Source organism: Mirounga leonina, unplaced genomic scaffold (assembly GCF_011800145.1).
Source record: "Mirounga leonina isolate KUSES-001 unplaced genomic scaffold, KU_Mleo_1.0 Mir_129, whole genome shotgun sequence".
Lineage (NCBI taxonomy): Eukaryota > Metazoa > Chordata > Mammalia > Carnivora > Phocidae > Mirounga > Mirounga leonina.
This window is the reverse complement of record NW_023270323.1, coordinates 74993937-75017383: the sequence shown is the minus strand read 5'-3', so window position 1 is coordinate 75017383 and position 23447 is coordinate 74993937. Positions and strand designations below refer to the sequence as shown.

Sequence of the window (23447 nt, the reverse complement as noted above, 5' to 3'; positions counted from 1 at the left end):
ACTACTACCACTACTACTGCTACTACTATTACTACTGTTACCACCACCACTACTATTACCACCACCACCACTACTACTGCTACTACTACTATGATCACCACCACGGCCACTACTACTGCTACTACTATTACCACCACCGCTACTACTATTACTATTGAATGATTCACTGCAGAGCAGGTCTCTGAGGACACTGGAGGTGCACCTCCTCCAATGTGTTACCCACAGCAGTTAAAGTGAGCATTTGAAATAGAAATCAGACCCCATCAGCCCTCCGATCAGACCCTCCTACACTTTCCCACGGCACTGGATCCAACAGCTGACCTAATGGTGCCTTAGCTCCTTCCCACTCTCTGGCTTCCCTTCCCTTCGCCCCTGCTCATGCCACTCCCACCACACACGTCCTTGCTCTTTCCAGAACGGCACCAACATGGCAGCCCTCGCCTCGTGGGCTTGTTGAGCGGCTGACATGTAGCCAGTCTGAAGTGAGATGTGCTGTAAGTATAAAGTACACGCCAATTCCAAAGACTGAGTATAAAAAAAGAAAAAGAGAAATTTAGAATACCCTATTAACACATTTTATATAACGATTCCAAGCTGAAATGATAATGTTTTGGCTATGTGGGCTGAATACAATACATTATCAAAAGTAATTTTATCAGTTCCTTTTTTACTTTTTTAATGTAGCTACTAGAAAAATTTAAATTACATTTGTGGCTTCATCTATTAGGCAGCATTGTTCTGGAACTTGCCAGGCAGGTTCTTGCCTTCATTACTACCTCTGCCTGGAAGATTTTCCCTTTAGTTGTCTGCCGTGGGCCACATGCACACTTGCTTCCTGTATGTTGACCCACTTCATTCTCAGGACGTCTGTGGTCCATTTTACATGTGGAGAAACTGACAGAAGGAAGGGTAAGAAGGCCAAGGCCACACTGGTGGTTGCATGGGGACTTGAACCAATGGGAGGACCTCTGAGCCAAGGTCCTTCCCCACTTCATGTTGCCCCTCTGGGGAACAACACGTTTTGCTCCTTAAGGGTCAACTTTTGGGTGCCTAAAATACCCCTAAGTGCTGGCCATCTTGCCCCTAATATGGGGAGCTAAGGGGAAACCCTTCAAGTACTTTTATCAGGGTGCATCTTGCCCTCCTTCAGATTAAATAATGGACAGTGTGTGACCACAGTGGGCCACTCTTCCCTTTTGCAGCTTGTTTTTGACACTGAGAGAAGTGATTCATGACCACGTAACTCTATCTCACTTGGAAAAATGCAAATTTAAATAAGGTTAATACCAATTCCCTTGGGCCCCACAAGAGTCCGGTCATTAACACTGTAAGAGAAGAAATGAAGGCGGACGTGGTGTTTCCCTCAGGTCTGTTTCCCTGCCAGCCCCAGCCTGTGGACTCCAAGTCCACGTGCATTTCTAGTGCAAATGCAAATGCCTCACTTTCTGTCTCAACTAGCTTGAGTTTCTTGTTAAAGGAGGTAATGTGGGTAATGTACTTAGCACTGTGCCTGGCCCCAAATAAGTACTCAGTAAATGGTATTGGTGATGATGGTGATGCTGATGATGGTGGTCATGGTGGTCATGGTGATGGTGGTCATGGCGGTCATGGTGATGGTGATGATGATGATGGTGGTGATGGTGGGGTGGGGTAGTGGTGATGACAATGATTGTCAGATTTCAGTACTCCGCTGAGATTTGTTGGTTTCCTTGTTCAGCCCTGACAGGGGTGTTTTGAGTCCACCTCAAAACCAGTGCCTATGTGGGAGTGGGGGATGAGGTAGATGGAGAGTTTAGGATCACCTACAGGGCAAGTAGGTCATTGCTCGCTTCATACATCAAAATAAGGGGATACAGGAGGAGAAGCAGATTTAGGGAGGAAATGATGATTTCTGACTGGGCATGTGCAGTTTTTAGGAGCCCATATGATCTCTATGTGGAGTTGATCTGTAGGGAAATAAACACCTGGGTCTGGAACTTGGGAGGGAAGTCCAGGTGGAGAGCAGGAGTGGGGGCACCAGAGAAGACATGGACACTATCAGTGGAGAAGACCATTCTGGGACAGTGTCTGCAGTGAGAAGTGCATGGGCCAAGGGCAGAACCTGGGGAGTGCCAGCACCCATGGACAGGAAGAAGACAAGAGTGGGAGGGGACAAAGGAGGGGCGGCCAGAGGGGGAAGATGTAGGAAACAGACCTGCCATAGCCTGAGGAGGAAGAGAGCTTCAAGGAAAGGATCATTGAGAGTCTCACTAAGTGGGACAAAAAAAACAGCAAAGAGGCTCACATCTGCTCAGGTCAGGTTTGGGTGCCAAACTACTGAAAAAGAATTGTTTTTTCTGAGTTTTCTTAATTTTGGAATTGCAGATAAGGGGATGTGGACACGACAGGCATGGAGTTGCACCGTCCTGATCAGGCTACGGGAAAGGAGGGCTGTTGGCAGATGCCTCCAGCCCCATTAGGGTCAGTAGAGAACCACGTGGCCCCAGCGCACACCCGTCCCAGGGTGGCCCACTTCCAATGACTGCAGGCAGCGGGTAGAAAGGCCTGGGCTACAGCATGGCCCTATCTGATGGGCCATTTCAGCTGCAGAGTCCCTACAGGTTGGCTGAGCTGTTCTTGGGCCCACATCACAGCCCAACCTCTCCCTCCACCCACCCCATGCCTCCCTTCAACAGGTGAAGACCCCTGATAAACATCCCTCACCCCAAACTGCATCTTGGCATCGGATTCTAGACAAGCTACCCTGTGACAGGGCCTGTACTTTATATACGTCAGCTCACCTGTCCTGGGATGGCTAATGGTCATGTCTACGCTACCATGTCTAAGACTGACCCCTAATCTGCTTCCTTCGCCACCTCAGTTAATGGCAGCACCATACTTGGAGTCTCTTTGTTCTGGTCTTGCTCTGGTCTTGCTCCACATCCCACATCCAACCTGCCAAAGCATTCAGTCCACTAAAACTTACAAATGTTACTGTGTTTGGAATCCACCATTTCTCATCACTTCCTCCACTGCCACCCTGGTCCAAGGGGCCGCCGCCATTTGCCCACATGACTGTAAGAACTTTCTGACTGGTTTCCCAGGTTTTACCCTTGGCCTCCTACAGGCTATTTTAACATGGAAGTCAAGAACATCCTTTTAAAATGGAGCTTAGAAGCTGTCACTCCTCTGTCCCAAATCCCCAGAGGGCTGCCATCTCTCCCAAAGAAAAAGCCCAAAGTCCTTAAAATGGCCTACAGAGTAGCACACAACCTGCCGCTTCCTGTCTTCCATCAATTCCATCTCCAGCCGCTCTTCATTCACTCACTCCCTGCCCTCACTGGCCTCCTTGCTGTTCTTTCAACAGATCAGACATGTTCCTGCCTCAGGGCCTTTGCATGGACTCTTCCCTCTGCTGGGTGTGCTCTTCCAACCATCTGCATGTCTCATTCCTTCCAACCCTTCCCATCTTTGCTCAACTGTCACCTTGCCACCGAGGCCTTCCCTAACAACCCCAGGTCAAATTCAATACTTTCCCAGAGGTGGTTCCCACCCAGATTCCCTGCTCTAATTTTCGCCACAGTGCTTATCCCATTCCTATACACTTTATAAGTGACTTTCCATATTGTTTTATGTCTCCCTCCACTATAGCAATGCTCTGTGGTGACAGGTGTTTTTGTCTCTTTTGTTTTTATTGTATCCCCAGCACCTAGAGGAATGCCTGGCACATGGTTCCATCAGTAACTACTTGAATGAATAGGGGGATTTAAGCCTTATAAGGGCCCAGCAAGGTAGATACTATGGTTATCTTTAATTTTCAGGTGAGGCCCAGAGAGATTAAGCCATTTGCCCAAAGCCACACTGTTAGTAAGAGGTAGAATTAGTGCCTGAACCGTGGGGGCTTCTTGTTCCAGAATTTTTATTTTGATTCACGGTTATGGGCTGAATTGTGTCATCCCCTCTCGACACCCCCTACAAAATTCATGTTGAAGTCCTAACCTCCAGGACCTCAGGATGTGACTGTATTTGGAGATGGGGTCTTTAAAGTGGTGATTAAGGCAAAATGAGGTCAGATATGTGGGCCCTGATCCGTGATGACTGGTGTCCTCATAAGACAAAGAGGGATACAGGGAGAAGATGCTGTCTACAAGCCAAGGAGAGAGGCCTCAGAAGGAACCAAGCTTGCGTGCACTTCGCTCTGGGACTTCCAGCCTGTAGATCTATGAGACACTACATTGCTGGTGCTTAAACCTCTCGGTCTATGCTCCTTGGTTATGCAAGCTGAGCAGACTCATCCAATCACTATTCAAGCTGAGTATACAGGTGGGGTCCAATCTGGTCCTGCCCACTCTTAGTCTCCTCTGCTAACACCCAGCTCCCCCATAATGCCACTAGCCACCTGGACCACTTGCCCACTTCCCATATGGCCTGCTATCTCATGCCTTTTAACCTTAGGAAAGGCTATTAGTACCTGACTGTCCCATTCCCCCCCCACCCCTCCCCAACTCTCTCACAAAGATGTCCAATCTGAATCCCCAGAATCTATGAACATGTTAGTTTTATGACAAAAGAGATTTTCCAGGTGTGATTAAATTAAGGACCTTGGGATGGGGAGGTTATTCTGGAATATTCTATCCAATCCAGGTGGGTCCAGTATAATCACAGGGTCCTTACACAAAGGAGGCAGGAGGTCAGAGATGAGAGAAGTTGCCATGCTGCTGGCTCTGAGGACTGAGGAGGGGACACAAGATTTGGGGTGTGGGTGGTCTCTCAGTGGGAAAAGGCAAGCCAGCAAATCCCCCTGGAGACACAGGGAACCATCCTTGCCCGGTGCAAGTGATTTCAGACTTCTGACCTCCAGAGCTGTAGGAGAGGAAATCCCTGTGGTTCTCAGCCACTGAGTTAGAGGTCATCTGCAGCAGCAGCCTCAGGAATCAAGCACAGCCCTGCCTCACCCTGACTTGTCCGCAAGAACTGCGTTCTGTTAATTCCTCAAGATCCAGACACTGAACATGCTCCTTTGTATGCCCTCTGACGCTCCTCGGCAGAGGTCACTGCTCCTGGCCTGGCACCCACCTCGCTCGCATCTCCATTGCATGGGTAACAGGGCGTTCAAACACAAGCTTCACTTGGACTCAGGACCAAGAAGCAACAGAGGCAGAAATGCCAAAGTCTCTGTATGCAGGATGCACAAGGAAGGCCAGCAAAGGTTAATTCACCGCCCTTGAGCCCCTTTACCCATTTTGAGATTAGCAGTGAGTGAGGAAGTCGAGGAGGGACGGGGGCTCTTGCTGGGTTGTGAACCCCCAACCCACAGGGGAGGGGTGGGGTGCTCCGCTTACCCCATCTCCTGGTCCCTGGGGGCTGTGATAGTCACTTTATATGGCACAAGATGTGATTCAGTGAGAGATCTCACCCTGGATTATCAGCGTGGGTCCTCAGTGCATCACAGGGACCCCTGTAAGAGGGAGGCAGAGGGATGCAGGGCAGACACCAGGGAGAAGGCCATGTGAAGACGGGGCAGAGATGGGGGGGTTTGGCTGCAAGTCGAGGAAAGCCAGCAGCCGCCAGAAGCCAGGAGAGGGGCCTGGAACAGATTCTCCCCCAGAGCTTCCAGAGGTGCTGGCCCTGCCCCCACCTTCATTTCTGACTTTGCTCTCCAGAGCTGCGAGAGAATGCATTTCTGTCCCTTAAAGGCTCCCCTTTGTGGTCCTGCGTGACAGCAAGCATGGGAAACGGATACCCTGAGACCGAGAGTCAGGCTCTCACCTCCACGGCTGTGAGGATCAGTTAAGTGTCAGACTCCTCTGCCAGGTTCTCAGGGATTGCTCAGCTCGGAGGAAGACAGCGGCCGGTGGACACCACAGAAGAGCCTAGAAGCTGGGTGCCTGTCACTCATTTCAGGGACTGCAGGACTAGAGCTTTCCACGTTTCTGTTGAAAATCCAGGCTTACGGGTTGACACTTTGGAGGGCCCAGATTCTTTCCCAGAGCAGCATTTGCTTGAGATTGCTTCGAAGGGAGGATCCTTTCCGGAGAGGACCTGGCAGCAAATCATAAAGAGCACGGCCACGTTTTCCTACTCATTTCAGGAGATAAGCTCACTAATTAACTCTGCCTTGGACCGTGCGAAAGAGATAAGTAGGAAAACTAAGCGTTTGCAAAAGCGAAGAAGGAGAACGGCAGGAAAGATGAGACCGCAGAGCTGTGGAGACGTGGGTTCAAATCCTGGCGGGCTGCCTGTGCACCGGGTGATGTGGGCGAGGCAGGCTCCCCAGAGTAGAGGTGCCCTCGTCGGGGATCGGGTGTCTCCTTTGCAGGGTGCTGTGAGGACCAGGGTGAAGGAGGCAAAGTACCTAGCGCTGAGCAGAATATATCAATTTTAAAAGTTCCACTTTGTCTTCTTGAATAAGCAGAATGTGCCCCTTCCACCCATCTGCTTGGCATTACGTGTCAGATGCTGTAAGCCCCTCATTTCCAAGCCCTGGCCCTGCCCCTACAGCTGCCTGGGGGTAAGCAAATAGTTTCCTGCCTACTCCGTGCCCTGCTAGTTTCTAAGGCCGCTGAACAGATCATCGCAAACCTGGTGACTTGAAATAACAGAAAGGTATTCTCTCCCAGTTTTGGAGGCCAGAGCGGAAGTCGGGGTGCGGTCAGGGTTCATTTTCCCAGAGGCCCTGCATGAGGAGCTGTCCCGAGGCTCTCTTAGCTTCTGGTGTTGCTGGCAGTCCTTGGTGCTCCGTGATTGTCCCTGTGTCACTCGAATCTCTGCCTCTGTCTTCATGTCACCTTCTCCTCTCTGGGTCTCCTCGTGTCCTCTCCTCATCTTGGAAGGACACCAGTCATTGGATTTCGGGCCCACCCTCAATCCAGGGTGATTTTATCTTGAGATCCTTAACTAATGACAGCTACAAGGACCTACTTCTAAACAAGGTCACACTCTGAGGTTCCGAGCAGACGCGAATCCATTGCGGGGTGACCTATTCACCCCACTGCAGTAGCTAGGAGCACAAGCACCGCCCTCCTGCTGACCTCGGGAGCATCTGCCACGAGCGACCTCGGAGAGCAGAGCCTCTCGGGGGCCCCAGCTCCCTCATGTGCCCACTGGGAAAGCCACGGTCGGCCCGTGGGGCTGGAGTGAGGGCGGAGAGAGCTGGCTCGAGCCAGACACCCAGCACAGACCCCGAAACACCCGTGAGGTACACGACTGCCCACACTCTCACTGTTATCATTAACTGTGACCTTTTTTTTTAAAGATTTTATTTATGTGACAAAGAGAGACACAGTGAGAGAGGGAACACAAGCAGGGGGAGTGGGAGACGGAGAAGCAGGCCTCCCGCCGAGCAGGGAGCCCGATGCAGGGCTCGATCCCAGGACCCTGGGACCATGACCTGAGCCGAAGGCAGGCGCTTAATGACTAAGCCACCCAGGCACCCTGTTACTGTGACTTTTACTATCGTCCTGAGGGTCTGTGCTGGAGACATCAATGGCCAGTGCTCAGTTTGGCTAGCTCACTGAGCAAGAGTCTTTGGGCGGTCATGGAGCTGGTCACTAAGTCTAGAAGCTTCCACAGACAGGAGTGGTTTGGGCTGGGCTGGCGGCTTAGGATTATTCAGAAAACATGTTAAAATGCCATTCCTGTTGCCCGCCCAGTGGCCTGGACAGGGCCTTGGGGTTATGTTTGACCACAGATGGGGGTTTCTAAAGGGTAGCCGCCCCCTGGAGAACTCCTAATCTGGGTCAGACCCTCATTTCACTGATGGGGAAACTGAGACCCGCAGAGGGACATGGCCTTGCCCAAATCACTGCAGATTTTGGCAAAAGGGCAGCAACATTCTGAACCATCCACAGATGGCCCCTCTGGAGCCCCACATCCTCCCTGTGCATTAGCTGGGGCAGCAGGTTGTGCTGTCTCCTCTCCTGGCCAGGAAGCAGGGCTCAGAGAAGGGACTAAGGAAGGTCACAAGGTTGGCTCAAGGTCAACACAGCCAAAGCCAAAGACGTAAAATGCATTAGTGAATAACAAGACGTTAGTAAGAGAAACCAGTCTATGGACAGGTGGGGAGCCCTGGCTATCTGAACCTTTGTTATCCACACTCTTGTTTCCCAAACAGAGAATAAAATAAATTAAGATAAATGTGTTGACATATCCTTGCTATCTAAATCCAGTTGTTTTTTACACGAATCTCTGAAACCAAATGGATTTAGAGCTGAGGAAGACACGTATTCCTACTGTGGATGAGAATATATTTAATGCCACTCCCCACTAACCTCCACCCACAACAGCAGGGAACGAAGAAAAAAAGAGGAAAGTTCTTCAAAGTTCACTCATGCAGACAAAGTGAACAACAACACAGAAATCTATAAAAGCTGTTAAAAATCATTCTTTTCTGGACAGAATTCTGTACATTCTCCATAGATAGAGAAATAAGATAAATTCAGCAAATTATTTTTCTGTATAATTTGGCTTTCAGCAATTTGACCTCCAGTGTGCTGACTTTTGATGAATTAACTTTCACTAAATCGTTTTGCTTCCTGCATGGCCAAAAGGTGGAGGGGTGGACACTGGAAGTTAGTGTCATATGTTGAGATCATCTAAATGATCGGGTCTTTGACATCTCCCTATATCTGCCTTTACCATTACAGCTTGTCTTGTTATCAAACATTCCTCCAATTATCCCAGTTTGAGTGTGCCATATCCTCCCAGTAGGACCCTGACCTCTGTTACTTAAGGTAAGCTCCCTTGAGGGCAGATCGTGTATATGTGTCTGTGTGTTTCACCATTATATCTCCAGGCCTGGAAGGATGCCTGCTCCGAAGTAGGTCCTCACTATTTGCGAAATGGGTGAATGAATGAATGATATCTCTATCTCTATCTATTTATCTATCTACCTATCTATCCATCTATATTTCTGAGAGTCCATAATTGTCTTTCCAGATTAAATCAACATGATAGATAGGGGAGCCCTTTTTCCAGCCACTAGGCACTCGGTACTCCCATCAGGGTGGCTCTGGCCTTCTGGAGCACTTAGAGCAGAATGACCTTCTAAGAGCAGTGACCATACTCCATGTTTCGGGGTAGACAGTGGTGTGTCTGTCCTCCCCACCAGCATGGAAACCTCCCTCGGAAGGTTTCACTTGGTGCCAGGCACAGAGCCTCCATGTCATAAGATTTTTCACACTGTAACTGAAATGCTTTGGTGGCATCTCCTTTCCTTCAAAGATAAAGCTCTTTTATGGTGCCTCATTTATTGGCTGTCACAGCCACTGCCTCGGGGTTATGCACACAGATAAAATACGTAGCTGAAAACCGCCTGCCCCGCTTCTCTTTCCCTTCACCTAATTTCAACTCCCTGTCAAGCCTCCTTGAATTGATTTGCTCATCACAGAAGCTGCCTCAGGCGAACTCCTGGTTTCTTTCCTGGGAGGATGATCCTGTTCACTTAATGCTGGAGGGGCAGCTCAACGGGGAGTCTCTCAGTCCCTCATCTATCAGCATTTCTGAGCCACACTTTCCCAGGATGGCTCCTCCTGACATCTGCTCCTGTCCAGTTACGATGATCTCCCAACCCAAGTGGCAGCCTCCCTTAGACAGGTAATTTCCCTGGGGCTTAAGCTGTGCATTGTCAATGTGAACTGAAGAGAAGTTTCTAAAGCCTGGCCGATCTTACAGCGGGTGAGGCTTGGCAGCTGGGTGACCATGGTGGGGCTTGGGGAGCAGAGGGTAAGGGGCCCCTCTGGTCTGGGATTAGGGAGGGTAGGTGGGCCTCCCTTTAGGGGGCTCCCAGATGCTAGGGAGAGCTTAGAATCTAAACCGCCAGAAGCTCAGCAGGCTCTGTGATCAGAAGAAAACTGTGTTTGCCCACAATGGGAGTAAAATCAACAACAAATCTAACACACCTGTGGGGTTCCAGTGTGCAGCCAGATTTCAGGGCCCTGGGCTATAGCCGAAACTAAGAGTCAGAAGCTTAACCGACTGGGCCACCCAGGTGCCCCAAACTTTCTCTTTTAAAATTTACAAGAGGGCGCCTGGGTGGCTCAGTCATTAAGCGTCTGCCTTCAGCTCAGGTCATGATCCCAGGGTCCTGGGATCGAGCCCCGCATCAGGCTCCCTGCTCCGTGGGAAGCCTGCTTCTCCCTCTCCCACTCCCCCTGCTTGTGTTCCCTCTCTCGCTGTGTCTCTCTCTGTCAAATAAATAAATAAAATCTTTAAATTAAAAAAAAAAATTTACAAGAAAGATAATTCTTTGCTCATAGGTCATACGAAATAAGCTATGGGCCACATTTGGCCCACATGCCGTAGTTTGCTGATGCCGGACGACAGAACTGTCAGTTTTGTGAGGTAGTGAGTTCCCCATTGATTGAAGCACTCAAGTGATGGAGGGATTTCTGGCAGGAATGCACATCGTCTAGGGCTGTGCTTGCACTCCCACTGCAGAGGTGTGGAGTTGTGACAGAGGCTGTGTGGCCTGTAAAAATATTTATATCTGGACCTTTACAGAAAAAGTTTGCCAATCCTTGCATTAAATAAATGAGTATATACAGGAAACAGATGAGCCGGTGAAGGTGTGACAAAGCAAATAAACCAGGATGATGTGACAGCACGTGTGTGGATGTGTGTGTGTGTACGTGTATCTGCATGAGGGTGTGCACATGTGCATACTGTGTGTGTGTATGCCTGGGGGTGCTGATTTTAGATGAAGAGGACAGGAGACGACTCACTGGGCCTGACATCTCAAGGGGGATTTGCACACCAGCCCGTAAGCCCTGTCCTTCTGGTCCACACCCCGGTGTTCAGAGGCCTCACCTGGGGCCTCTGGCTGCCCCCCTGCAGGGCCCACGTGAATGCTGCCCATAGAAGGGGACTGAACACATTTACATGTGCCCTTGTTGGTCCTCTGGTCAGTTCGCTGCCCCGCCTGCAGGGAGTCTCCGTCTTCCTCAGCCCTCTGATCCCCATCACAACACGGCGTGGGTGTGTGTTCCTGTGTGTGTGCATGCCTAACGCCCTTCCCCCTCGTTCTGCAGCCCATTCTGCCGTCCCACTCTAATAGCCTGCTGTCCGGAATCGCGGACAGATGCTGTTCATCTGTCACAGATGTGACAGGACATGGAACGTGATGGCCCACGAAAAGCAGCAACACAAAGGGAGAAACAGAAATTCCGTTCTATGTGTTCTGATAGGAGCGTAGTGTTGTTTTCCTCAACATAGAAACCACAGTAACCCCAGCCGCACCTGCCAGACAGATGCGCTCAGTCCCAGCTGAGGGGGACCCCTGTCTGGTGGGACCCCCGAGGACACAGACACAGGGCCAGGGGGTGGCAGGGCCACTGAGGCCCAAGGAGAGGAGAGGACTTTCCCACTAGGGAAATGGCAGAGCTGGGGCTGGAAGTGAGTCCTGGGGAAAGTGAGGCTCAGAAAACTCCAGACTCCACCCTCCTGCAGCTACAGTATAAGGTGGTGGTGATCAGGGCCCTGGGAGTCAGGTGGCTGCACCACAGCTCACTCGGCGCCTTCTGCGGAGCTGTCACGAGCCTTAAAGGACTTAATGCACATCAAGTGCTTGGCCATGTTGAACACATACCCAGTGGTCAATAAATCTCACACATTACTATTATCATTATTATTATTATCATAAACATCTCCACGCTAAACAGTCACTTCTCTGTGGGCACAGACTGTAACTTGAGTACCTCCCATTCATCCCAACCTAGTGGATCTGGCTCAGCGCTCTCGCAACTGTTAATTGTAGCTGTGATGTTGTTCTATGTTATCAGCTCCCCAACTCTGGGTGCGCCTGTTACCTGTTACCTCCCATACGTGGGGTGGAAATGAAGGCCATCACTGCATTTAAACAGGTAGGGGACTCTCTCTCTCCCCCTCCACTCCCAGTCAGGCCTTGCCCCTTCCGGGCCTCAAGCTCCCATGTGTACAACGAGAACACCCCAGCTCAGTGGTGCCGGTGAGGAAGGAGGCGTGCCTTACCTGGCCCGCTGCAGAATGAGGCAATGATGGCCAGGATGCACACGATACTCAGGTACGGGATCCAGGGGGCGTGGTCCTGCGAGAGAGCAGGAGTGTGGGCAGGGGAGGAGGCAGCGGGGCAGAGAGGACCTAGGTTCTCACCCCAGCACCTCCTTGATCCATCTGCATGACCTGGGGCAGGTCACTTCACATCTCTGAGCCCTGGTTTCAGTGTCCATAAAATGCGGATAATGATAACCCCCGGGCCATTCCATCCACCTGTTTTGCAGACTGAGATAAAAAGAGATGATGCCTCCCAAGAGTTTAGCAGTGTCCTCAACATACAGCAGGTGGTAAATAAATGAGTAACTAATACTGGTTGAGTGCTTAGTCTGAAGCAGGCAATATGAGAAATTTTACAGGCACTCGCACATTTAAAAAATTTTCTTACTTAATCTCTCTCGTTGTGTAAAACACTACATTTCTACCCCTGCTCTCCTGACAGGTATGAGATAAGTTAACTGGTGTCACTAAATACGTTTGGGGGGGCTGTCACTTGTCTGGCAGGGTCGGGGTGGCTCGGTGCTGGGCATGGAAAGATGTCCAAGCAGACTGGATGTCTAATCATTAGAACATGGTGTCACCAGTGATGGGACATGGGGAGCATGTTTGGAGGTGCTGGAGCACCTGAGCCCAATCTAGAGAGATTCAGAGAGGGGAGGAGACTGTGTTCACCTTTGAAGGCTAAGCCAGGGTCACACAAGATCAAAAGGAGAGGAAAAAAAGTTCCAGGAGAGGGTTCTACATGAGCAAGGACACCGAGGCACAAGCGAGAAGAGCACAGGGGTGAGCAGCAAATGTTCAGAGTGGAGGGTGATGGGCTGAGAGGGGGGGACAGCAGCCCTTCCATGTTCAAGTCCATTGGGTCTTGCTGAAGGAAGATCTAGGATTGAGGGGAGTGTTGTGGGCTCTTGTACACTGCATGGCTCACTGTTGCCCTAAGTTGTCCATCCATCCATGCATCCATCCATCGTTCAACCATCCATCTACCCATTGATCCATCCATTATACATCTATCCATCCATCATCTATTCATACATTCATCCATCCATCCATCATCCATCATCTATCCATCCATCCATCCACCCACCCACCCATTATCCATCCATCCACCCATCCATCCATCCATCCATCCACCCACCCACCCATTATTCATCCATCCATCCATCCACCCACCCACCCATTATCCATCCATCCATCCATCCATCCATCCATCCATCCATCCGTTTGTTCATCTGGCAGATTGTTCTTAGTTTCTCCTGGGTGCCATGCACTGGGCTGGGAGGTGGGAATACAGAAATGATACAGGCATGGCCCTTGCTCCCACAACTCTATCAGAAAAGAGAGATGAGATAACAGGGAAAGCCAATCCTGTGTGATAAGTGATACTGCAGGGTTGCCCTGGGGTCCCTGGGAACACAGAGGAGGGTGCCTCACTGACACATGGGGTTAGGGAAGGCTTCCTGGAGGAAGAGGTATCTAAGAGATGTGCAGAACTTCCTGAATTTGGAAAGCAAGAGAAGCCAGTTGAGCAGAGGAGGCCCCCAGGGAGAGGAAAGGGCAGGCTCTTTGGAGGCTGCAAGGCAATAGGGCTGGGGGAGTGGGGAAGGGGGGACAGAGGCAGAGGAGGGCAGCCAAGCAGGGAAGAGCTCTGAGACCTTGTGAAGTGAGGCCTAGGGGGGCCCACTTGCTCCAGGCCACCCTTCCAAACATCTGCCACAACTGCAGAAAGACAATGCACCAGGACATCACCCAACTGTGAGGGACCCAGCTCGGTCCATCTGAGGGGCCTGCAAGGGCACCCTGTGCAGGTCAACCCTGGTCTGGCAGTCGGGCAGGAGGGGTCACTGCCAGCACATCACCCCCACGGCAGATGCTTCTGCCTCCTGCCTGGTCAGCGCCCCCAGCAGCACTTCCTTTCTGGACGACAAGCTGCTGTCCGTCAGGCACCACCAGGCTAATACTGCCTTTTTCTAGAGGTTTTTGGGACCTTAAGACATTCGGCAAATGATCAACACGTGCAACTTTCCACTCAGGGATTCATTTTTGAAAAGTGCCAAGATTTGTTGACCACCATGACCTTGCCTCATGCTTCCCTTGGTGCTGAGCCAGGCTCGAGGCACCAAGAAAGGGCTCCATCACTGCAGGTTGTCCTGAGCAGTGCAGGGGACAGGGGGTAGGAGGAAACCCCAAGACCCTGGAATCTCATCCCAGCTCTGCCATTTACTAGCTGTGGAACCTTGAGCAGCTTCTTCATGTATATTTATGCCTCAGTTTCCTGTCTCCATAAAAGGGAAAAATACCACTTTCACCAGTGATATTTCCCCAAACCTACATTCCCCTAGCACTTGTCATGTTCGGGTGCCCTTCCAGGTACTGTAGGTAGTTTCTCATTTAATCCTCCTAAGACCCCTGGGTACAGGGACAACTGTCCCATTTTAGAGATGGGGCGGTGAGGAACAGAGCCCCTGCTGGAACCCACCCCGAGAGCACCGGAGCTGGAGGCCGGCTCCATGCTGACGTCCCTCAGGGCATGACGGACACACCCTCTCACCTGCAGCGTTAGTGTGATGGTGAGGATCCCGAAGAAGAGGGCCATCAGCCCAAAGCCACCCATGAGGAGGGGTCTCCGTCCCAGGCGCTCGATGACCAAGCCCTAGGTCAGGGTGAAAGAGAGACGGTTATTACTTCCCTTCTAGCAGCAGGAGAGGGGGAGCGTGGAACCAGCACTGGGGTCATGGTTAAAGGACAGATTGGACCTTCAGGTAGCCCTGCCACTTTCTCCATGGCCACAGCCAGAGTGGCAAAGGTCTTTATGAGAAAGGGACGGAGAAGAAAGTCACCATCCTTGAGCACCTGCTGTGTGTCCATATACTCACCTTTCCTTTTAATCTTCCTCGTTAGGGAAGGGTGGGCTTATCTGCAAAAGGAACTCAATGGACGTGGTTGCTGTAGCCCTTCGCCCACTCTTTGGAGGCAGCCTGCCATGGAAAGCAAGGGCAGTCTCTCCTAATCCCCTGTGTTGTCGATTCTATGGGGCAGACTCCCAAGGCAGGGGCCCAGGGGTGGGAGCGGGCAGAGAAGGTCTGACGTTTTCCACTCTGCCTGTGCCTGGGTGGGTCAATTTCATTCTGGGGTATGATACCAGGAAGCTCCTATGACTGCAGCTTCTGAAGCCATGTCCCCCGGCCCAGCTTCCCACCACTGTAGGACTGTCACTGACCTCTACCCGGCTGGCCCTGTGTCTACCTCTCACTTGGGCAAAGGTGGGGCTCTTCACTGAGCTCCTTCAAATGCCAATGACCCTGAAAAATAGTGATGTAGCTAAGTTTCAGAGACAGGCAGACTTGGGTTTATATCCTGGGTCAACCACTTTCCAGATGTGTGAGCTTTGGCAAATGACTTCCCTTCCCAGAGCCTCAGGGCCTTTATCTGTGAAAGGAGGTCCAAAATACCCTCCAACAAGGCTGTCTGGAAGGGGCGGGTGGTTCAATAAGAGACTGCATTCAAAACACATAACAAGTCTTCCGATTATGCCAAGTACCTTCCCTCTTCTTCCCTCCCCCATCCCAGTGCACAGAAAGAAAACACCGAAGATCAGAGAGGTGAAGTAACTCAGTGGCCATCACACAGCCAGTAGAGAGAGACAGAGACAGAGATGGGTGGGGGAGGGGAGAAAACTTGAACTCAGAGCATCTGCATAAAAATGCACAGCTTTTCTCCACTGGGCAATCAGGCAAGGCTTCCTGGAGGAGGCAACAGTAGTGGGAGCTTGTCAGGCAGAGGGACCAGTGGGAGCAAAGGCCCTGGTCAAATGAGTCATCCGGTTTGGATAAGGGAAGGGAGCAACACCGCCGAGGGCCACGAAGCTGGAGCAGATGCTCCTCTTGTCTGCCAGCTTCACGTGATGGTGAAGGGAAATATATGATTATTCTTTTACATGTTATTTTTCAGTCTTTTCCAAATTTTCCACAATAAGCTTTTTTTTAACTAAAAAAAAAGTCTAAAAGATAGACTTAGCTAAAGCACTGGAGATGCTATGCCTTGAGTCACAGATCATTACTCTTCCCCTGTCCCCTGGCGATTTCTAATACCCACACATGCAAATCTTCACCATGTAGGATGTCTTTGCTATACTCTCAGGATGGCATCACCATTCCCCACAGTTGAGCTCACACTGAAGACAAAGGCTGCTCATAGCTGGAATGTGGAGCAGCTGTGAATCTTGGGTTACAGTGCCCAGTGACAGAGTGCCAAAATGACGAAAGAAATTACCATGATGAGCATCACAGTCACTGTGAGCCGCCGAGCATGTAAGTTGCGGTCCTGAGATAAACACGTGCTGCATTGTTACACAGAGATTAACGTGTACTTATTACTGACTTCAGTGTTTTGAGTGTTTTTTCTTTTTTCTTTTGGTTTGCTTTAGTTTCTTCAAAGGCACCACCAACAATTTCAGTGTCAGCAAGTGTGTCCCAGATACTAACTCGTTGAGACGCACTGTCTTACATCATGACGCCAATATTCAAGCGCTTTGGGGTGGGTGTGGGGATCTGGCTATTCCGTTTCCCTAAAGTCTCCTGATGAATCAGTAACCTGAGCCAAGGTAGAGGTGGAAACACTTCCCTGATTCAGAAAGAGTCTCTAAAGATGTCTAGGAAGACACCAAAGAAATAGCTGTGAGAAAGAAGGAGACAAAAACAACTCTGTCCGTCCTAGTGGGAAACCCAATCAGTCCGCAGGGCTCCTTTCTTTGTCTCTGCCTCTTTTAAATTGTTTTAAAGTGCAGCCTGTCGAAAGGGATTAGAGTAAACATGGTATTTCCACTCCACATTAAAGTTATTAATGAAAACATTAACTCAAGATGAACAGTGGCCTCTGAAGGTTACTGATGTCAGTTGGAGGTGGACTGTCAGCCTCCAAGAAATCCTTTCTGGGGACCCCTGAGCCACAGGGTTATTCAGCCATTTGGCAGCCATGTACCCACCACCTATTGTCCATCCCACAGTGCTAGGACCGCTGGTGGAATAATACAGAGAAGATCTTTTGTCATTGTTAGTATTTAAAAATCAACTTTACTGACTTAGATTAAATTCTTAGTTAGATTCAATGAAAGGTACTGATTTTAATTGTACAGTTTGGTATGTTTTAACAAATTTATACACCCATAAAGCCATGACCACATCAAGATACAGAACATTTCTAACTCCAAAGATCCCTTGTGCCCCTTTCCCTAGCTGTAAGCAACCACTGATGTACTCTCCATTACTCTAGATTAGATTAGTCTAGATTAGGTTAGAAGTCCATATTGGTGATTGCTATACTTATTTTAAAAAAAGATTTATTTATCTATTTGAGAGAGAGAGCAAGCGAGCAAGTGCATAGAGGGGCAGAGGGAGAGGGAGAGAGAATCCCAAGCAGACCCCATGCTGAATGTGGAGCCTGACTCAGGGCTCAATCCCATGACCTTGAGATCATGATCTGAGATCAGGACCTGAGTCGAAATGAAGAGTCAGACATCTAACCAACTGTGCCACCCAGGTGCCCTGGTGATCGCTATACTTTTGAGATTCAGCCTGGTTGTATATACCATTCCTTTTTAGTGCTGAGTAGTATTCCATTGAATAGATATACCACAGTGTGTTTTTCCATTCATCAGTTGATGGACGTTTGGGCTGTTTCAGTTTGAGCTCTTATGACTAAAGCTGTTGTAAACACTGGGGTCCAAGTCTTTCTATGTAGATGTGTGCTTTGCTTTTTCTTGGGTAAATACTCATGAGAAGAATGTCTGGATTGTATGGGTAAAGTTTTTGTGAGAAACTGCCAAACTGTTTTCCAAAGGGTTGTACCATTTCAGATTCCCACCAGTGGTGTACAAAAGTTCCAGGGGCTCCACATCTTCATCAATACTTGGCATTATCGGCCATTTTGGTATTAATCATCCTTAAGGTGAACAGTGGTATCTCACCGTGGGTTTTAGTTTCAATTTTCCTGGTGCCTTACAGTGTTGAGACTTTTCATTTGTGTATTGATGCTTCTGATATCTTCTTTTGTAGAGTGTCTGCCCGAGTCTTTTGTTCATTTCCAAGTGGGCTCTTGGTCCTGTTTTTGCTGTGTTCTAAGAGTCCTTTATATCTTTGGGATTCAAGCCCCTGGTGAGTTGGGTACTCTGTGAATACTTCCCAGTCTAGCCTGCTTTTCCATTTCCTTCACAAGCTTTTTTACATAGCTACAGCTTTTAATTTTGATGAAATTTAATTAATCAATTAAAAAAAATGGTTCATCCTTTTTAGTCCCATTTAAGAAATCTCTGCCTACCCCAAGGTTGCAAAGACTTCCCCCTATGTTCCCTCCTAGAAGTTTTATAATTTTAGCTCCTATGGTTCAGTCCATGGTCCATTTTGAGTTAATCTGTATGTGGCATGAGGTAAGGGTTCTTTAGTTTTTTTTCCATGTGAATATCTAGTTTTTATGGTACTTATGGTAAGACTAACTTTCCCCTTTGAATTTCTCTGGCATCTTTTGTATTTCTGGATTCTATTCTGTTCCATTGGTCTGTGTGGCTGTCTTTATGCCCTCACCATGCTGTCTTGATTATTATGCAGTGAACATTCTATAGCACTTACTATGTACCAGGTATGGTGCCAAATGCTTTACATATAGTAATAATTTAATCTCATAACAGCTCTATGGGTATGTGGAGGCTCAGAGAGTTTAGCAGCCTGCCCAAGGTCATACAGTGGCAGAGCCAGCATTCAAGGTCAGGCATTCTGGTTCCAGAGTCTTGCTCTTAACCCCTCCTCACTGGCACATACAGATTTAGCAAAAGGATATATGCAGGCTCCAAGGCTTTTCTTCCTTGTATGAGGCCCTGGCACAGGGATGCTGAGAAGAAGGAGACAGGAGTCCTTGCCTTTGGCGAATCTTATGGGTTGAATTGTGTCATCCCCCCCCAAAAGATATGTTGAAGTCCTAACTACTGCTACCTCAGAATGTGATTTTTTTTGGAAATAGTGTCTTTACAGAGGTAATCAAATTCAATGAGGACATCAGGGTGGGCCCTAATCCCATGTGACTGGTGCTCTTATAAAAAAGGGGAAATTTGGACACAGACACGCACATGGGTAGAACACCATGTGAGGATGAAGGCAGGGGTCAGGGTGGTGCTCTCCAAGACGAGGAACACCACGGATCGCCAGCAAAGCACCAGATGTTCAGGGAGAGGCCTGGAACAGATTCTCTCTCACAGCCTTAGGAGGACTCTGCCCTCTGATGCCTGGTTCTCAGACTTCTGGCCTCCAGAATGGAGACAATAAATTTCAGTTGCTTCCGCCCCTCTGTGTGTGGTCCTTTGCTATGCAGCTCCAGCAAATTAACATGGGGAGCTCACGTCCCATGCAGAACAGAGCTTGGCACGTTGTTGTTCAATGATGAAACACATGAAGAAAGAAGGAAGGGATGGAGGGAAGGAAGATAGGGTCTAAAATGTCATTTATTTCAAGTGTGACTCAAAGCTGACTTGATGTGCATTTATAGTATTTTAGAGACATTACTTTATATGAATTTTGTAGGCCAATCTCTGTCTCTATTGTATTCTTCATGTACATCTCAGTATAAAGTGCATGAAATAACTACTCCGTGCTTGGCAGAATCCCTGACATCTCAAGGACTGCAGAGCCCTCTAAGAGTCCATTGCTCGACAAGATCCTAAGGGATGTCCTGTTCTTCCCATCCCATCTCATGTGGGCCTTTTCTGTTCCACTCTTCCCATGAAGTCAGCCTCTGCCTGGCTTATCGTGCTCCTCATGAGCATGGGGGCCACGTGGCTGGCTGTGGGGCTCCAGAAGGAGGAAGGGCTGTTGGTGGGGGCTCGGCTGCCCTCAGAGCATGCCACCCGGCTGCTCCCAGGCAGGGGGTGTGGATCCCAGCACGGGCAGAGCACTCGGTCCAGATTTCAGATGCACCTTTCCACAAGTGGCCTTAATTGGGTCTTACTCAAACACCTGTGGACTGGGTGCTTGTGATGAGCTGGCACTTAGCCTGGTGGGAAACATGAAGACCAGGGACTGAAGGGGTATGGGTGACAACTACCACAGCCATTTCTTTAAACCTACTGTGTCACCCCCCCCACACACACACACCCCACTGGGGCAGGATGCCTCCTAGAATAGGGCCAGCACCCAAGTATCCCAAATGGCCGCCCTTGATCTTGACTATTTGGGGGTGGTGGGGTCCCTGAAAAGCCCTCACCACCCAGCCATTCTTGAGTCTCTAGGCAGAAGCTGGATTATTGCCAAGGCTTTAGTTCTGGAAGGATGGGAGGAAATGTGGGAATGCACAGTGCCTGGATAGACAAAATCTGACTTGTCCATGCCTCCCTGGATGAGACTAATTGAAAAGCAAAGGAGGAGTGCCTGGAATGCTGGCCCTTGGCCAGATTCTTACTGTGGCTAAGGTTCTCATCTAGGTAGTCAATGTTTAAGTTTTGAAGAAAAACAGGCACCTGTGGTGGTCATGTACTTCACGGACTCCTTACCCCCTCACCCTTATCACACGCTGCCCCGTATGTTATTGTCCCGACCATGATGGTTACACTTTCCTCTTTGCTTTGCGCTTCTCCTGATGTACTGATATAACCCCAGTAAAAGTGGAGACAAACTTGGCTCAAGGCCTTTTGCCACTAGAGCGTCTGGTCCCCAGGCCTCTCCTTCCTCCTACCCAGGTGTCTGGAATCATCTTTTCTTCACTGTCTCAGGGTTTGCTGGTCACACCCGACAGAAAGGAATGGGAATGGTTTTGTAACTGTGGACTCAGCTCTCGGTAGAGAACAGAATGCAAAGACAGGCTGCATGAGAAGAAATGTCAGGTTTCAGTATTGCTAGTACTTCTGTTTTAAGTCTGCAAGCGTTAATCTTTGCTTTCACAAATCTCTGTCTGAAAAACAGAGACCTTGGAAACCTGCGGGTATCTGCAAGTTAATGGAGTTTTAAGGTCTGTGTTCAGAAGACAGGGTCTCAGAAATAATTTTCTACTTGGAACAGGCTATCTAAATTGAAAACTAAAAATAATCCATTGAAACAAACTTTGTTCAGGAATTTGTATTTAAAAGATGGATGTGTGAGGGGCCCCTGGGTCGCTCCACTGGTAGAGCGTGCAATTCTTGATTTCAGGGACGTGAGTTCAAGCCCCATGTTGGGCATGGTGCCTACTTAAAAAAAAAAAGATGAATGTGTGCGATCTGTGATATCTGTTTGGGCTAAAGTTGTAAGAAATGAAAAAAAACGGTACTTTTTAAATGATTATCATTCCAGGGTGGTCCACATCCTTAAGTATAATAAATTTAAATGGTCTTGAGATATTTTAACTGAAGTGCAAAATCAGATATGGATAGGGGTCAAATGGAATAGAAGGGAAGGCTGGCCCTAGACTTGGCTTTTCCAAGTTCTTAAGTCCTGGGAAGTTTTTCCTTGGGTCAAAGCCCTAGCTTCTGCAGCTTCTAAGGGAAATACAAGCCCCCTCTCCCTTCTCAAAAAAGGAAAAGTTCCTTAGCCTGGTGGATGGGTTAGCCTGCTGATGGGTATTAAGGAGGGCACGTGTTGAATGGAGCACTGGGTGTTATACGCAAACAATGAATCATGGAACACTACATCAAAAACTAATGATGTAATGTAGGGGGATTAACATAACATAATAATAAACAAAAGAGGTTTATGATCATAAATTTAACTGTTCTCAATTTGGGGCAAGTGGGGGAAAAGTCAGCTCTCAAAGAGAAGCTGAGGAAGAACCAGGGGGTGGCCAGCTGCCTGAGAAATCAGTGCTCCACCACCAGGAGCATGGAGCCGAGAGCGCCTGGGGGACAGGCGAGGGCGTGGGGCAGCTGGCCCTTGGACCTGGCACCAAGGGACAAAGGAACAGTGTGAGGCTCCACCAGAGCCCCCAGGAGCTGTGTCTTCACCTTCCTTTAATGGGCCGAGCCAGTGGGACCAGCCCAGGTGCAGGGAAGCCAGAGGAAGCTCACAGAGAGAGGGGGAGGGAATCGGAAGACGTCTGGTGGGAACCAAAGCATTGGTGGGCTGCAGGGAACAAACCGGCTTGCAGGTGTGTCCCTGGCCAAACTCAGAAATAGAACCACCTGATAAAAAGGTATTATCAGAGCTGGGAGCGGGTGGGAGCAGGGACTGCAGGGAAACAGGCTCCAGGGAAAAACTGCCTGTGTGCTTTGGGTGGCCCTCCCGGCCCCTCCTGTGAGCAAGAGCCCTCAGAACCAGGGGAGCCCCCATGTCCACATGCATGCTTCCCCTCAAGGCAACAGGTTACAGAAGCGCCTTCTCGAATGATGACATAGGCAGCAAATAGGAAAAGCTACTCAACCGAAATCGTGATTTCTCAGCTCCAGCGGGTGCTGCCTTCTTGGATGGAGCCCTGCAGCTGCTTGCCACCCCCCACCGGGAGTTTGGGGGCCAAAGGAGAAATCTGGTTCCTCTTTTGCTTCATGTGGCCCCTCCCCTCTGCCAAGGGCAGGCCTCCAAAATTCACATGGTATTCTCTCTGTGTGTTTGTGTCCAAATTCCCCCCTTTTATTTTTTTTTAATGTTTAAAAAAGATTTTATTTATTTGACAGCGAGAGAGCACAAGTAAGGGGAGCGGGAGAGGGAGAAGCAGACTCCCCGACGTGGGGCTCAATCCCAGGACCCTGGGATCATGACCTGAGCTGAAGACAGACACTTAACTGACTGAGCCACCCAGGTGCCCCCAAATTCCCCCCTTTTAATAAGGATGACGATCATATAGGATTAATGGCCCCCTTATTCCAGAGTGATCTTATCTTAGCAAATCACATCTGTAATGACTACATTCTGAGGTACTGGGAGTTAGAGCTTCAACATATAAATTTTGTAAGGATGACAATTCGACCCATAATAATAATTATGGATACTTGCTTAATGCCAAGTGCTGTGAATTACTATATAATTCTCATGATAAGACCTGTTGAGGTATAGATTTGTATTATCTCCACTTTCCCTTAGGGAAAACAGGAGCTCAGAAAGGTTGAATAACCGGCCTGAGGTCACCCAGCTAGTGAGCTGAGGGCCACGAGACCACAGAGTCCAAACACCCCACCACCCTGCTTTGTTGCCTGGACCCACTTTCTCATCCAACAAGTGCCAGATCCAGGGTCTTAAGATGAAGCTGTGAACTCTAAAGGTTTTGATTCTGGGTTTGTTTTGGAAGTAGAGCAGGTGGTGGAAACCAGCAGGGTTTTTCTTTTTTAACTTCAACGCTATGGCCAAGTCCATTCCTGACAACCACACAAACTTACTGTGAAGAATAAGGAGCAAGAAGGACTTACGTGAATTCCGTTTCCCCTGACTTGAAAAAGCAGTCTCTCCACTTCTCGAAGGAGTGAGGCCCATTCCACGAGCTGCTGCTGACCCAGGTCA

General features: G+C 49.3%; 1 protein-coding gene across 8 annotated transcripts in view; it reads right to left on the bottom strand.

Moving 5' to 3' along the window:
- The window catches only part of SLC2A9 (solute carrier family 2 member 9), a 221878-nt gene that overhangs the window by 27527 nt on the left and 170904 nt on the right, over positions 1–23447 (bottom strand). For 7 of the 8 annotated variants that reach the window (XR_004679306.1, XM_035005304.1, XM_035005303.1 and 4 more), the window contains 2 exons: positions 14558–14659; positions 11965–12040 (listed from right to left, as the gene is read on the bottom strand). Coding sequence is in view for 7 of the 8 variants with exons in the window: in XM_035005304.1 (XP_034861195.1) it covers positions 11965–12040; positions 14558–14659 (178 nt within the window). In the remaining variant the exon portion in view is untranslated. Of the gene's footprint in view, positions 1–5321; positions 5438–11964; positions 12041–14557; positions 14660–23447 lie in introns of those variants that run through there. The other variant, XM_035005307.1, reaches the window with a different exon arrangement.